Source organism: Ruditapes philippinarum, unplaced genomic scaffold (assembly GCF_026571515.1).
Source record: "Ruditapes philippinarum isolate M1 unplaced genomic scaffold, ASM2657151v2 ctg8530_1_1_1_1, whole genome shotgun sequence".
Lineage (NCBI taxonomy): Eukaryota > Metazoa > Mollusca > Bivalvia > Venerida > Veneridae > Ruditapes > Ruditapes philippinarum.
In genome coordinates, this window is record NW_026861994.1 from 56,729 (window position 1) to 73,512 (window position 16,784).

The following is a 16,784-nucleotide window of genomic DNA, read 5'->3' on the forward strand; positions in this document are numbered from 1 at the left end:
TTTTATGTATAAAGAAATCTTTTCGGCGTTTTAAAAATCCACGGGGCCCCCCCTGGATTGTCCGGGGGTTTTTTGGGGCTCTGCCTGGTCAACCGGGGCTCTCCGGGTGTCCCCAGGAAGACGGGGGAAAGCCCCACATGAACTTAACTTCACGGGGCCCTTTTGGAGGTTTGGGAGCGCATTCGGGTGGTTTGGGATTACCTAGTGCTACCGTAGTATCGCCAGTTTTCAACATCAACTTTGGTTAATTTTTTGGTGTGAAAGTTGGATCTCGTAAACTACTTAAAAAAATGGGTTTGAACATTAAAATTGTATTTAAAGCAAATGGAGAGCACTCCCCAAGCCCAAAAATCCTAAGTTTATTTTTATAAAATTTTATTTTTTTTTAAATTTAGATTTTCTACCATATCCTGGTCTAATGTACCCCAAGCACTGGAATGGAAAGCGGGCTGTGCTCGACAGCTCTTTTTTTTTTTAGCAAACATTTTACGTCATTTTTCATTTTTTTTAAACTTGATTGTTTGTTTGACAGACGACTGACTGATTTCCTTCCAGCATTTAGGGGTCATAGGGTGGGGGGAAAAGTTTGTTGAATTTTTGGACCGGGTTTGCTGGCTGTCATCGCGATAGAGCAACCACTTAACATTGCCCAGGTAGGGTGACTTTGGGGTTTCTCCCATTTGAAAAAAAAATTTCGTATTGGCAAACGGGTAAGTCCTAAGCAGTTTTTTTAGGTTTCCATAAAAAATTTCTTCTGTTCTAAAAAAGGGGGAGGCATTTCCAGTGGGCAATTAGGGTTTTCCCACTTTAATTCCTGAGTAAGAAAAGTTTTGATTTTGATTGATTTGGGTTTTAGGTCACACCGACAAAGTGAGGTCATTTGGCAAGTTCAGCTTACGGGTGGGGGAAAACCTTTTCAGGTCCCTTTCCCAGGCATTTTTTCAGATTTTTTTCGGGGCAAAAATGGCCCCTGAGTAGAACCACCAAAATTCCATACTAGCTGGATAGTTTCCCTATCCTAAAAGAATCCAAATCCTGTCGGGTTTCAACCACAGTGGTGAAAAAATTTTTAAAAATTTTAATATATTTTTATAAGGAAAAGAAAAGATAAAATTTAACATAGAAATAAATAAAGATAAGGGAAGAACATAAAATTATTAAATTAAAAGGGGGAAAAGCATAAAATAATAAGAATATTTTAAATAGGGAATAGCATGAAATAATCAACTGACAATGGGGGGACATACAAATGTTAAAGTTATAACTGATGGCCATGAAATTATTTGTTCATAACTTAAGAAGGAACTGATTTATATATGAAATAATCAGTAGATGACTTAAGAACATGAAATAACCAACTGATAAAAGAAGATTATGAAAAAATTAATTGACTATGAAAAAATGATTTGCTAACAAAGTAATTAATTAATTAATTATCCAAAGAACATTAAATAATAAATTTGGAAGAATATGAAAGGATAAATTGATTATGAAAGAATATAAAAAAAATGTTAACAAAGAACATGAATTAATCAATTGATAAGTAGAGGACTTGAAATAATTAATTGATCAGGGAAATACATGAAATAATTATTTGATCAGGGAATAATGTGAATGAAAAATTATATGAATGATATAATGATATCTGAAGAACATTAAAAAAAACAACAAAAACTAAGCCAAGAAAAATGTTCTATTTGTGTATTATTGTTGATCAAATGTGATGAGAGCGGCGTCATGCGGATGCCCAGGCTGGTCTGGATCTATGCTGGTCGCAAACCCATTATGTTGGTTTTGTCGTTACGCGGCTCATATGTTATGTATTTTGTATACAGGGAGAGACGATGGAAAAATAGCCCTCATAGAAGCTTACCTCAAAGCCAATCAAATGTTCAGGAATTTCAGAGATGCCTCAGAGGATCCTATCTTCTCTCAGGTTAGTTTTAAATAGGGGTGTCAAGTAGAACTCTCATCGATATTACAATATTGATGTATCGTTGAAATTTTTTTGTCGATCAATAATCGATACACATTTTTAGAAAATCGATAATTTTTAGTAGGGGTGTCAAGGTAAGCTTAAATGCTAACTGTTTAAATGGCGACATAATAACCGTGTAAAACAGTTAACCGTTGATACAAAAAGAACTCCCAAGATTTTCAACATCAACTTTGTTTCTTTATGACAAGATATGCCATTTTGTTTTCGTATTTTGTTGTACTCAACAAGTTTTGAAAAGAAATTGATTTCTGTTACGACCGTACCGTACACAATTAGAAAGCATGTAATTGAGTTAAAAAAAAACAACACACGTCTGTACGACCAAATTAAAAAACAACATGTCTACTCTTGTCCTAATAATGTAAAGATAATATAAAGAATAATTCTTAAACTTCTTTGGCTATTGGTATTATACATACCTCAGTTAACTATTATTGAATTTTCTTACCGGTTTTGGCTAAAACTCCACTGTACCCGTTTAAACAGATAATAGTGACGCCCCTAGTTGTGTTGAATTAAATTTGCTTGTCAAATCTTTTTGTATGTTTTTTGTATGTTTTTTTTTTTTTTGTTTCCAAGAAATATTTTGAGACATTGATATTTTGTTAGAGCAGATAATTGATAAGTTTTCAAAGTACCTTTTTACATAAATAAAAATTTCTTTTAAAACTGTCTTGTATTTTTTTGTCAAGAAATATTCTGATATTTTGGTAGAGCAAATAATTAGTTTTCAGACTACCTTTTTTCATGAATAAAAGTTTTCTATCAAATTGTCTTGTACTTTCTTTGTCGTGAAGTATTCTGATATTTTGGTAGAGCAAATAATTAATTAGATCTAGTTTTCTTTTTTTTTCTTTTAATGAAAAAAATATTGCCTTTTAAATATATTTGTTCTTCCTTTTTTTCAAAAAATATCCGGAAACATTCTGATATTAGGGAGAGGAAATAACTAAATATTCCTCTTATAAACAGCAAACTGGGTAAGATTGTGTGACAAAGTTGTAATATAAGCCCCTGATATGATATTTGAATGATGAATAAATTAAAATTCTATTTAACACTTATTATTGTTTTATTTTTGTGTAGATTATAGAACTAGACTTGACCTCAGTGACCCCCTGCTGTTCTGGACCAAAACGCCCCCATGACAAGGTCACTGTTGCTGATATGAGGACAGATTTCAGAGACTGTCTAAATAATAAACCCAGTTTTAAGGTAAGTTAATTAAGAAATAATATATCCATAACTGTGACGTTATCGCTCAGTAAAATCTCTGGAATTATATTACAAGGGCATAGCCTGATGCACATCCGAACGACAAACAGTGATTTTATCAAGCGATAAAATCACCGATTTTGAAATATTATTTCAATTTTAACACAACATAAACAAACATATGCTGCTGTACATGATATTAAGCTAAATTGCACCTGATTTGTTTCCGTACTTATTTTTAGGGGTCACATTTTTAGTGGTTATTTCTAATGGATAAAATGGATGACGTAGTCAATAGTCCAAGGGGAAAAGATAATAGAGGGAAATATTTTATTCATGGAAACTTTATATACATGTTTATCAGACACCCCTGCCGATTTTGCGACTCTGTAAATATGGTTTTGCGGCGACTCTGTAAATATGGTTTTGCAAGGCCGTACATATATTTTGATGTGACATCATTTGCGTTATATAAACGTAGTGTAATGACACGCTAAATGTAAATATTACACTAAAGGTGTGTCAATGAAAAAATATTCTTTTGCACTTTAAACAGTCTTCATTTTGGGTATTTGATAAATAGAATAATTATATTTGTGTGGGTTCATTTAATTTTACTAAATTTATTGAACTTGTTCAGAGGCTGGCATACTATAATTTTATTTAACTCGTTCAATAGAATCAGTATTGAACCTACACTCATTCAATATCCTCTATATAAAAAATGAAAAATCAAAATACTTGGGTGTGTTTTTTTGTTTTCCACAGGGATTTGGTATTCCAGAAGACAAACAGTCCATAACCGTCCCACTGGTGTTTGATGGCCAGGAGTACACCTTGAATCATGGATCTGTTGTAATAGCGGCCATAACTAGCTGTACCAATACAAGTAATCCTTCTGTGATGTTAGGAGCAGGTGAGAGTTTAACTTTTTAGCTCGACTTTTTGAGAATAGGGGTAACCTAGTAACTTTACTCGACCCGTCACCCTATGTCAGTGGTACCTGTAATTTGTTAAGTTCGTGCCTGTTAGTTTGGTATGTTCAAAACTTCTGTCCAAAACTTATGTCAAAAAACTTTGAAGAGAATCGGTTGAAACTTTTCCTCCGTGATTATCCAACATAATTGGCACAGGTCCTATAGCTTTAGAGTCTGAAGAAATTGCTGTGTCATTGTCATTTAAAAGCTTTAATGTAGCCCATTACTCTGAAAAAATTTAAAAGATATCTTTATTAAACTTGGAATACTTGCTTATAATAAAACAGACAGTTGTTAGCAAGTAAGAAATATTCTGGAAGCTATTTTAATGGAGTTATGTCCCTTTTTAACCCTTATCATGCCAACACCGAGATATCCCGGATTTCATGTCCTTACCACAGCAGCCAACATCGAGATATCACGGATTTGTTAGTAATCCAATACACACGGGGAATACACTAATCAGCACTGTCATACTGATAAGAAATAATTACCAGTGAATGCAGGAGAAGTTATCTTAATTGTTTCTATAATCTTGGGTCAAGTTAAACATAAATTATCCTGAATGGTGGGAATGTTTTCAGTTTTATTCATTTGTAAAAAGTTCAGAGAAATGGCAGAAAGGGCAAAATAGACAAATGCATGTGCAAGATGTCTTAGAACAATTGTTTGATGATGAAAATATGTATAATACTAGTTCTAAGTCTAGTGACACTGATAATTATTTTGATCAGTCAGAAAATGAGCAAACCTTAACCCAGCGGATGTTCACATAAATTAATTCGGCACTGCAGTAGTTAGCAGTGGTAGTTTACTCGGCATGATAAGGGTTAATATGGGTTTTTTTGTTATAAAATGTTATTTTAACAGACAAGCATTTACACTGCTTGCCGTGCTCTTGTTTATTTTACATGTGGTTATTATAAACCATCACTCGATGTAACATAATGTTGTAATTAAGGATGTAACATTTACTTAAGTAAAGTTTTATATATGAACATAATGGGTTTGCAACCAGCATGGATCCAGACCAGCCTGCGCATCCGTGCAGTCTGGACATCCAAGAATATGTTAAATATGTACAGCAAATTTTATTGTACAATAGAATTAAACATTAAAATTAATGCATTCATTTTTATTTTTTTTTGATTGAAAAAAAAAACTGGCTTAGACTTTATCGAAAATTAATTTCTATTTACCTCCCTTTATTCACATGAAATACTAAATTTTGTAATATCTTTACAAATAATGCTTTTTGAAACTTGCTGTATTGATAAATCTTCATTTATGAGATAAACCATAACAAAATATCAGTTATAGGATCTTATAACAGTGTCTGCTCTGTATAAAACTGAGAAAATAATATCTTGTTTATTCTATACACAGGTCTTCTGGCGAAGAAGGCAGTAGAAGCAGGTCTTTCTGTAAAACCTTACATAAAAACAAGTCTTTCACCAGGAAGTGGCGTAGTGACGTACTATTTAAGAGAAAGTGGGGTGACGGAATATTTGGAAAAATTAGGGTGTGTATAAACTTTGGTTTTATTGTTTGATTTAAACATATTTATTTAAGCTCTATTGCGAAACAAGTTCTTGCAACTTATATTAATCACTCCGAGTCCGCTTCCTGGAGCCAACCAGTTCTAGTGTGATATGTAGAAACATGGTTGTGACCCTATAAGGGCTTGAACCCATGATCTCTGGGTTGAGAGGCAGACACCTTAACCACTAGGCCACGGCTTTCCTTATTGTTTAGTTTTAAACAAAATAATCTGATATTTATGGAGAAAACTTATCAGTTTACAGTGAGTCTACTTCAATGTTATTTTTTTGTCAAAGTTGTGAAAGGGCCAGGCCTGTTCATTTTCTGAAAAAAAAGTGCTATATGTCATAAAATTATGCAAAAACAATGACATAATATTGGCCATTTCGAAACATTTGGAAACCGGAAACAGTGTGTGATGAACGATTGATTATAGTTTCTGAACTGTGTAAAATCTACTTTGAGTTGGTACTTTAACCCGGTAAACATTCACAAATGCCATTTAACTCGATTAAAACTATTTAAGTGTTTGGCAATTAGCAAAAATCAAGTTTTACAGGAAGGCAAACAATAAATTTCGAAGATGAGGATTCTAGTCCTGATTATTTGTGAAATCTCATTTGAAATTGTGATTTTTTTCCCGCCACTTTGTTGGGGGAAAACAAGGTGCAATTTGAATTGTGAAGGGGCCAAAAATTGCCACTCACCACTGTGGGTTCAAATTGGGACAGGAACTTTGGATTCTTTCATGTAAGGAAGCTATCCAGCTAGCTTACCTAACTTCGATGGTTCTATTCTGATGCCCATTTGTTTCTGAAATAATGCACGGAAGTGCACCTGAGGTTTTTCTCCACCAGTAAAGCTGGAACATCTCCATTTGACCTATACTGTGTTGGTGTGACCTAAACGAAATCAAACAAAAGAGACAATACCTGTCCATGGCTGAGCAGTTCAGGATATTGGCTTCATACCTCTTGCCCCGCAATGCTTTTGGTTCGAATCCCACTTGGAACTTTGGAATCGTTCATGTTAGGAAATATACAGCTAGATTATGAAATGCTAGTGGTTGAGCAAACAAAAAATATACCAATTAGTTTTAAAGATGGATCTTCAGCTTATATGTTTTGTGTCTTTTTGCAAAGGTTTGACATTGTGGGTTATGGTTGTATGACCTGTATTGGAAACAGTGGGCCATTACCGGAACCTGTCTCTGAAGCAATAGAAAAGGTAAGATTCTAAATATTCTTTTTCTTTTTCATTTTCATTGGGGGGGGGGGGGTGAGGGGGTGTGGCTGTGAGGAGAGGGTGGGGAGGGCAGGTGACAAGTGAATGGGGCTTGGGGTGTTATAACAATTATTTTTGAGGGGAATTGCAATGTATTGATTATTCTGTTATTTTTTTTTTTGGGGGGGGGGATTTCCATGTGTTGACTTTCCTGTTATTTTTTAGGGGGATTTTTCATGTGTTTACTTTCCTTTATTTTTTTAAGGGGATTTCAATGTGTTGACGACTTTTCTGTTATTTTGAGGGGGATTTCCTTGTGTCGACTATTCTGTAATTTTGAGGGGTGTTGACTACTCTGTTAATCTGAGCAATTTTCCATGTGTTGACTACTCTGTTATTTTGAGGGGAATTTCTATGTGATCACATTTCTGTTATTTTGAGGGGGATTTCCATGTGTTAACTAATTATTATTTTTTTTTTTTTTTTTCAGGGTGATTTAGTAGCCTGTGGTATTTTGTCGGGTAATCGTAATTTTGAGGGTCGTATTCATCCACTTACACGAGCAAACTATTTAGCCAGTCCACCTCTTGTGATAGCCTATGCATTAGCTGGCAGGGTCAATATTGACTTTGAGACAGAACCTCTAGGTAAGATTACGTGAAATTTGTGAGCAAGAAATATTGTGGTTTTATCACAAAAGGCATTTTTTTAGGTTCTTCTGAGTGCCTTGTTTTTGCAGAAAAATGTAAAGAGTAATTAATATAAAGCAAATATCATCATACAGCATATGTAACAACAAAATTTCAATGGATCTTGTATTTGTAGAATGACCTATCCACAAAAAATAAGGAAAATAAATGCCCTACAAATAATAATGCATTTATAGTACATGTAATTTTAAAACCTGATATAATATTCAGACATCCCCCTGTGAAATAATGTTAGAAGAGGCACTTGAAGTATTATCTATACCTTCACATTGTGGATTCGACCTTTTCAATCTGTCATACTTTCTGGCATTGATGGGCAAAACAGGGGAATTTGGGGGAATCAGTGTCCTATGCACACACTACTAGTTCTATACAATATAGCTTAATATATTTTATGGGAAACCTCTACACCATAAAGCAACACTGTTTTCAGTAGCAGCAAAATAATGATGGAAATGCCTAACTAGCTTGTATATTTTAATATTCAATGCTACAATACTGCATGTTTGTAACCTTGCTTTTCATTGGCTAAGTTAATAAAATTTATGGCTGCTGTTAATTTATGAAGAAATCTAAATATTTTCTTTTTAAAAAAAGAAGTTTGGTTCCAGTAGGCTAAAGGAATCAAGGGATACTGGGGTCAAAATTGGCCCCTCCCGGGCGGGGTGGGGGCAGGAGGGAGGGGGGGGGGCAGTAAAGGGAGTAGGCATCATTGTTTTTCCCTTTATGTATATAGTAAAACCTTAAAAAACCTTCTTATAAAAACCCCAAAAGAGCTAGAGCTTAGATATATATCATGAAGCATCTTCTAATAGGTGTCTGTTTGTTCAAATAATCAAATGAAAGCCCCTGGTTTAAAATTTGCCTTGGCCCAGGGGCCTATGTACAGGTGAGTGATTTCAGGGCCATCATGGCCCTCTTGTTATTTAACCTAAAGAAATTCGGGTGAAATGTATTTTTATACAGGCACTTAGCCGAAGAAGGCTGTATATAGATCCTGTTGTCTTGGTATCAATCTGCTGATGGCCAAAAGAGTAGAACGTGGGGGGAACTACATTATGTCTTATACGAGGGTTGTCCCAAAAGTCCGTGACAAATTTTATAGATGGTTCATTTTTAACGCAAATAGATAATAATTCACACACATTTACGTTAAGTTTATTATTAAACATTATAACAAATCATTTAAAAAATATTTTCTCTAGTTACTTAGAAATTTTCAGTATTAACGACATTGGGTTGAGTTGCCGGCGCACGTCAAATAATTTGTATTTTGATACGAATAGGCTAAAATTAATTACGTATATTTCAAATATCTGATAATGTGTCTGCACAATGCCACGTTGACTTCCTCTGCTGCTATGTTTACATCATCTCAGAAAATTTTAGTTAAATAACTTAAGAAACGAACAGCCTAAGGATAAATGAAAATATCTCATAAAAATAGGAAAGTTAAAATGGCGACTTTCGAAGAATTTGCGGCGCAGTGAACAGGTCATTCAGGTTTTGTGACTATTTCGAGATGACACATGTTACGATTTACAACAAATATACCAAATAGAACAGTTTAGAAACATATCCTGAACATTTGTGTACAAACGGCATGAACGGAACCAGAGTTCTACACTGCAAAATAAAACGAAAATAAGGAAAACATGAATAGGAAGACCGATCTCCGTCTCCTATTTCCTACAGCTATGTGCAACCAGACCGGATGTTCGTGTGTAGCAAAAATTTATGTATGTCATCCAAACATTCAACAGACTTTAACAACCAATGATTTAAGTCTGTGATTGACGATTTATGGGTAGTCTGTAATTGACGATTTATGGGTAAAGCTGCATCATTATTGCGTTGAAAGCCATTGAGAGTATTTGAAAAAGAAGCCTTATATAGATTTAACGCCGTGTTTGACGCGCACCGCAATTCGGATAGTTGCCATGGTATTAACGGCATATACTTGTTGTTTGTTGATATTTTTCTATGTAAGTTTGTGAAACGCTTCAATTATATGGGTTTATCACATATTAAGATAACAAATTCGTATCTATTTTAGATAGCTTTTAAACAATCTTGTCACAGAATATTGGGACAACTAGATAGCTTTTAAACAATCTTGTCACAGAATATTGGGACAACCCTCGTATGTTGGTTTTTTTTCTTGGATTTAAACTTAAGTTAAAGGATTTAAGTGACTGTTGTGTTTGTTTATACAGGGACTGATGGAGAGGGTAAACCTGTATACCTAAGAGATATATGGCCTACTAGAGACGAGATCCATGTAAGTTCCTGATTATTTCATTCATTAAAGTTAATAAAGGTTTTAGAATTATTATTCAGTTTACAAAAAAGGCAACATTAAAGCTACAGTTATGTGTCTGTATGTGTAACATTTATCTTTTTTATATTGCTCCTAAAATGATACATAGCGAGTGCTATCAAATATATCACACTATGTGCAGTGAGTGATATTTATCATTTTCCATGATTACAGTAAGTGATATTGTTCCTCTGAATGTTTATGAATAATTTGTCCTTTAATATACATTGTGCGATATTTATGATTTGTTGATACCCAGTGAGTGATATAAGTCATATTTTATTTTATACAGTGAACAATATTAATTATATATCATAGTTACCTTGAGCCCTTTGTGGCTGAGGGGTTGCCTTAAATGGTTTGCATAAGAATTGCAGCCACCATTTATCTCTGTGTGATTATACAAGGCGACTAAATGGGTTGAAATAACTGGACTCTTAGCATCTCTTAGCTCCAGCAGATGTTGTGGTTTTGACCACTGGTGCTGCTTTGAAGTTTGTAACACCCAAGCCAAAATCATCTTTCCTGTTTCAGCGCTATATGACTTATACTGTGTTCAGATACCCTGTAAAACCAAACAAACAAAACAAACAAACATACTTTCTGTATACCTCTATGTGTTGCTTGGGTTTCAGATCATGTGAGTCAAGGTCTTCTAGACTTAAAACAAGATTCTCCAATTATATAAAATTTCTTCATGAGAAGGCTATGTACATATTTAAGCTTTGTCATTGAATGTGACCATTTTGAAAATTCTTCTAGGCAACACATAATTATTTTTGTTTCTAGTGGTGAATATTATTTTTGTGTACATAGAGTTAAGTTTGTGAATTTTTTTTTCAGACTGTGGAAAACAAGTTTGTAATACCATCCATGTTTAATGAAGTTTATGCTAGGATCGAGGTAAGTTGTAGTCAAACTTGAACTAACCATGTTTAATGAATATTATGCTAGGATTCACATATAATATAGAGGATATTTGTTTGTTTTGCATGTAAGATTGAAATATAAATTCACTGAGTGAACACCAGATGCAATATTTTCCCGAGTGGCGTAGCCACGAGTGAAAATATAATAGCTGGTGTTCACGAATGAAATATATTTCAATCTTATATGTAAAACAAATAAATTTTCTTTTTATTTCATGCTTTTTAAGTGATTTTAAGTATTTTTTACTGATTTTGCTGCGTAATGTCGCGCATTCTCCTTTGTGACATCATCACATCATGACGTCACATCATTAGTTTTGAAATATAGTTCTGTTAAATTTTGTCTAATTTTGTTACATTTTTAACATGATGTTTGGTGACATCGACTTTCTTTTCCTAAAGAAGCAAAATTTACGCATGACAGCATTTATTTCTGCCTGTTATTCCATTTCGTTATGATTTTCTATTCATCCGCATTCAGATATAGTCCGGCTACAGTGAAAATTATATTTTATAAATTTCACTAGTGGTTTATCAGAATATAATTATCTGATATATTACAATAAAACACTGGAAAGCATGAAATAAATAGTTATATTTGAACTATCCATGCTTAATGAATATTATGCTAGGATCCACGTATATTATAGTTATATTTGAACTATCCATGCTTAATGAATATTATGCTAGGATCCATGTATATTATAGTTATATTTGAACTATCCATGCTTAATGAATATTATGCTGGGATCCACGTATATTATAGTTATATTTGAACTATCCATGCTTAATGAAATTTATGCTAGGATCCATGTATAATATAGTTATATTTGAACTTTCCTTGCTAAATGAAGTTAATGCTAGGATCCAGGTAGATTATAGTTATATTTGAACTTTCCATGCTAAATGAAGTTTATGCTAGGATCCAGGTAGATTATAGTTATATTTGAACTTTCCATGCTTAATGAAATTTATGCTAGGATCCACATATAATATAGTTATATTTGAACTATCCATGCTAAATGAAGTTTATGCTAGGATGCAGGTAAATTATAGCCATTTGAACTATCCACTTATGATTTCTTCATATGACCTGATGTATAGAGTTAATATAACCACTTGTGTGGAATTTATATAACCTCATCTATGGAACTTATATAATTACATGTATGGAACTTATATAACTACATGTATGGAATTTATATAACAATAGTTAAGGAATTTATATAAACTCACGTATGGTATTTATATAACCATGTATATGAATTGATCTTTACAGAAAGGAAATGAGAGATGGAACAAATTAGATGCCCCTGAGGGAATCCTGTATCCATGGGATACTAAGTCAACATATATACAAAGCCCGCCCTTCTTTGAAACTATGGTAAGCCTCAGTGACATTAAAATACTTGCTTGAATAGTAAATAGAAACATGCTTCAAATTTTTGATGGTCACATGGTTTTTAGCTCACCTGAGCTAGCTCAAGGAGAGGTTTTAGGATCATTGAATGTCCGTCGTCTGTCGTCCGTCCACATTTGTCCGTTAACACTCCAGTGGTCACATTTTGCCTGTCAATCATCATCAAACTTTGTCAGGATGCTTGTCTAGGTAATTGCTCAGATGAGTTCAAACATGGGTCATCTCAGATTTACCATTTACAATTTGATGGGCATAATGTCACTTTAACCCTTGTTGACACGGGTACGAGTTTGTGCCTGACATAATACCTGAGGTCATTTTCCACCAGGACAGCTGAAATGTTGTCATACGACTTGCTGTGTCCTTGCACCTTGAAGTCTCTGTGACTGAGTGGTTAAGGTTGTCCATATACAATCACTTGCCCTGTCTTTTACAGGTTCGAATCCTGTAAGAGAATTAGGATACTTTAATGTGAGGATACTGGCCAGGTAGCCTGTGGAAGGTTGGTGGTTTCTACATAGGTTTCTGCTTGTACCTGAAAAACTAAACTACAACTCAAATCATTATTTTTACAGACAAGAGAATTGCCAAAAATACAAGGTATTAAAGATGCATATGTGCTTCTGAACTTTGGGGACTCAGTGACGACGGATCATATTTCCCCTGCTGGAAGTATAGCCAGAAACAGCCCAGCAGCAAGATACCTAGCCAACAGAGGGTATGTATCAGTAGAGTTGTCATTGATTCAGTGCTAAGCATATCAACGATATATCGATATTGGATGACAAATATCAATGATGCATGGATATATATATCGAATAATTACCCATAATTACTTGTCTGTAATTCCTTTTCATACCTTTTTAACTAGTTTTAGTAAAATGAATGTTCTGTTTAGTGTCTTGTTTATAAATGCCAATTGCATGATTTTTTTTTCCTGACCATTTTTGTTGTTGTTTTCATTGGTATGAAATATTTCCATTATGTAACATAGTTTTAGATACGGACACCTGCTTCTGTATATGTTTTGGATGTATTTTCATAATCTACATTGGCAAGTAGAAGTAAAGGTACAAAATAAAGTTCATGTTGATTGATCTAGTACAATGACCCTTTGTTCATTTTTATTTTACAGTCTTACGCCACGCGAGTTTAATTCTTATGGATCACGACGTGGAAATGATGCCGTCATGGCAAGAGGAACGTTCGCCAATATTCGCCTTGTCAATAAATTCCTGTCCAAGCCAGGAGCCAGGACTTTATACTTGCCCACTGAGGAAGAGGTTGGTTCCCAATTCAGTAGATAGTTATATCAGTGTTTGGTTGTATTCATTTTTAAAATAGGGTATGGCTAAACTACTTAGTTCTGCAAATGTCTCCTGATAATAATTGTTTAATGAGATCTTCCAATTTTGTAAGTGAATACCATGAATGATCCTCTAACTTTTGGTTGAGTTAGGGGTCACTTGGGTAAAGGTCAAGGTTTTAAGAAAAAAAAAAAATTTTTATTCTTTCACTCACACTGCCATTATTTAACAACTGATGTTAAATAGGGACAAGTCTAGGGTGGTTCACCTCCCTGGTCAAGGGGTTAGAATCCATGACTTCTAATCCAGTTACCTCTCTGGCGTTGGTTCTATCCCCGGGAAATGCTTTGGTAGTTTAGCGTGGAGGAAGGTAGTCTAGTACTGGTGTAACTCTCCAGGAACGATGGTTAGGAAACTAGCCGCCTATATGACTGAAATACTGTTGGGAAAAGGCGTAAAATGAAATACTGTTGGGAAAAGGCGTAAAATGAAATATTGTTGGGAAAAGGCGTAAAATGAAACAAACAAACAAACAATCCTCCTTCTGGTGTAGTTGGGGAACATTTAGGTCAAGGTTAAGGTCACCAATGCCAAAAATAGCAGGCACACATGCAGGCAAACCTTTGTTATTGACAGATGTATTTTATATTTGGTATGTCATATGCTTTCATAAACCCCAATTTGGAGTTACCAGATTTTGAGCCTGAATTATACCACTTTTATGCATAACACATACCAAATTTTAAGCATACAACATTCCAAATTTTGAAACATGGCATTCCAAATTTTAAGCATATGACATATCAGATTTTAAGCATACAATGTACCAATTTTAATAATGTCTTAATGTTATCAAGACTAAAACAGATTAAAATGTTTGGTGTTTTTTTTCTTTACATTAGATGGATATATTTGATGCCGCGGAGAGATACAAGAAAGAGGGTAAACAGGTAGTTATCCTGGCCGGCAAGGAATATGGGTCGGGTTCATCGCGTGACTGGGCCGCCAAAGGACCGTGGATCCTGGTAAGTCAAGCATAAGTACAGATGTATCATGATTTAAGAATATTTATTTAAGCTCGATTGCGAAACAAGTTCTTGCACTTTTTATTAATGACTTTCCAGTCAGCTTCCTGGAACCAAGCAGTACTGCAGTGTCATATGAAGAAAATGAAAAGCGCGCCAAATAATGATACAATATGACATCAATTACGATGTTACATCATTAAGTTGGTTGCCAGCACTATGCACGCTGGTATTTCACTGAAAAAACACAACAGGCTGAAATTCAAAACAGTAAAAAAAAATCATATTGATATTTTCACTGTTAGAAACTGTGAAAATATCAGTTTTATATTTCACTGATATATTTCTATAAATCACAGAAAAGCATGTAATTAAGTGTTATAAATCATGTGATATTTAACTTGTTCTTATTCTACAATAAGTGTCCGAAAATGAGGTGAATGTCCAAAGCTATGGCCTCTTTGAATAATCACATGAGCGATGTACATAGACTTGGAAATTCACCAAACTTATAGGCACATTATGCACCAGAAATTTTCTTTCTTTTGAAAGATCAAACATGAGTGTTTTAACTTTGAAATAATGGTTTTTGAGCATGTTAGATACTTATTGCCTAAATAAAATGCGCGCAATGTTAGTTTATATGTCATGAAAGAAGCTAAAATGTAAACAATTTCAAAGCAGTATTTTGATTGCCATACAAAATACTAAACCACTTTGACTGTACTAAAAACCACAAGGCAGGAGAAGCAATATCAGGTTAATGATCAACTTTTTGAAAACTACAATAAAAAACTTTTATGAAATCAAAATAAAAGCATTAATGCCTTTAACAGCTTTTTGATTATATTAATTTATTTCATAATTTTTCAAAGTTTTCTAATTACCTTTTTAACACAAAAATGCCCTAAATAAGTGGACAGAACGCTCAGAGGCTGTTACATATTTTTAGCATTCCAAACATTTTTAAAGTGGGTAAATGTTCATAAGGAAGTGTTGCAAAATATCTTTTTTAGTGTGTTCTTTGTATTTTTGACGGAAAGAATGCTGCCTGACTTTGTTTTGTACATACAATGTACATGTGTGATGTATGTTGTTTTACTTACTGTTGATTTTTGATAGGTCAGCTAAATATATATAAGTTAATGCCATTATCAATTTGTTTTAAATACTAGTCAGTTAAATTTAGCGCCACATTTTATAATGGCGTTGAATTTGTTTTTAACAATATGACGAGGGCTGCGTTTCATAGAAAGTCCTAAGTGAATCTTAAGTCTTAGGACAAATGACAAAACTATAAGACTAACTTAAGATCATTTCAATAAATATTTTCATCTGTAGTAAAAATTTTAGATTGCAATTAAAGTCATTCTGTTGAGTCTAAAAGTTACAAACTACAAATCCATGCACTTCATTGTGGGATGTGTTAAATGTTCATTAGCATCGCTATTCAAAAATTGAAGAGATAAAGAGTTAAGGACACTTTCTTTGCAACAAAACTTGTCATAAACGTCGCTATAAGTAAGGACATTTTTTAAACGGAAATTGTCTAAGTTTTGATCTTAAGACAAAGTTTAGACTTAAGACTTTCTATGAAATGCAGCCCTGGTGAATAACACTTTCGATAAACTGTCAAATGCAACACATGGAAATTGGTTATCATGTTATAAAGTTAGAAAATGCCCAAGTTTCAGTTGCACAACGTGTTATTTAATATTCAGCTATAAAGATATAGATCTGGAGATAGGGTTAAATATTATTTCTATAAATTTCAGGGTGTGAAAGCAGTCATCGCCGAGAGTTACGAGAGAATTCACCGCAGTAACCTTGTTGGTATGGGTATCATACCATTCCAGTATTTGGACGGCCAGAATGCCACCAGCCTCGGTCTGTCCGGTAAAGAAACTATCACTGTTGATCTACCACAGAATTTACAACCAGGTCAAACTGTAGAGGTTAAGGTGAGTATTTGGAAAAAAAGTTTTGTTCTTTTTTTCTTTTTTTTTTGCTCTTCCAGGAATATAATATAATCGGCATATTAAAAATTCATTTTAATAAATGAATTTATTTTTGCAGAAGTTTTAACTATATGATTTTCACCCTGCCATCACCTAGT

The 16,784-nt window shown here is 33.9% G+C and overlaps 1 protein-coding gene across 1 annotated transcript in view; it reads left to right on the forward strand.

Annotated features, from left to right (window-relative positions):
* Nucleotides 1-16,784, forward strand: part of LOC132717565 (cytoplasmic aconitate hydratase-like) — a 45,039-nt gene that overhangs the window by 26,287 nt on the left and 1,968 nt on the right. Inside the window, exons 9-21 of the mRNA XM_060701057.1 lie at nucleotides 1,811-1,936; nucleotides 3,086-3,214; nucleotides 3,983-4,130; nucleotides 5,578-5,713; nucleotides 6,876-6,960; nucleotides 7,448-7,604; nucleotides 9,884-9,948; nucleotides 10,831-10,890; nucleotides 12,196-12,300; nucleotides 12,912-13,054; nucleotides 13,472-13,619; nucleotides 14,546-14,668; nucleotides 16,444-16,629. Coding sequence (XP_060557040.1) covers nucleotides 1,811-1,936; nucleotides 3,086-3,214; nucleotides 3,983-4,130; nucleotides 5,578-5,713; nucleotides 6,876-6,960; nucleotides 7,448-7,604; nucleotides 9,884-9,948; nucleotides 10,831-10,890; nucleotides 12,196-12,300; nucleotides 12,912-13,054; nucleotides 13,472-13,619; nucleotides 14,546-14,668; nucleotides 16,444-16,629 — 1,611 coding nt within the window. The remainder of the gene's footprint in view (nucleotides 1-1,810; nucleotides 1,937-3,085; nucleotides 3,215-3,982; nucleotides 4,131-5,577; nucleotides 5,714-6,875; nucleotides 6,961-7,447; nucleotides 7,605-9,883; nucleotides 9,949-10,830; nucleotides 10,891-12,195; nucleotides 12,301-12,911; nucleotides 13,055-13,471; nucleotides 13,620-14,545; nucleotides 14,669-16,443; nucleotides 16,630-16,784) is intronic.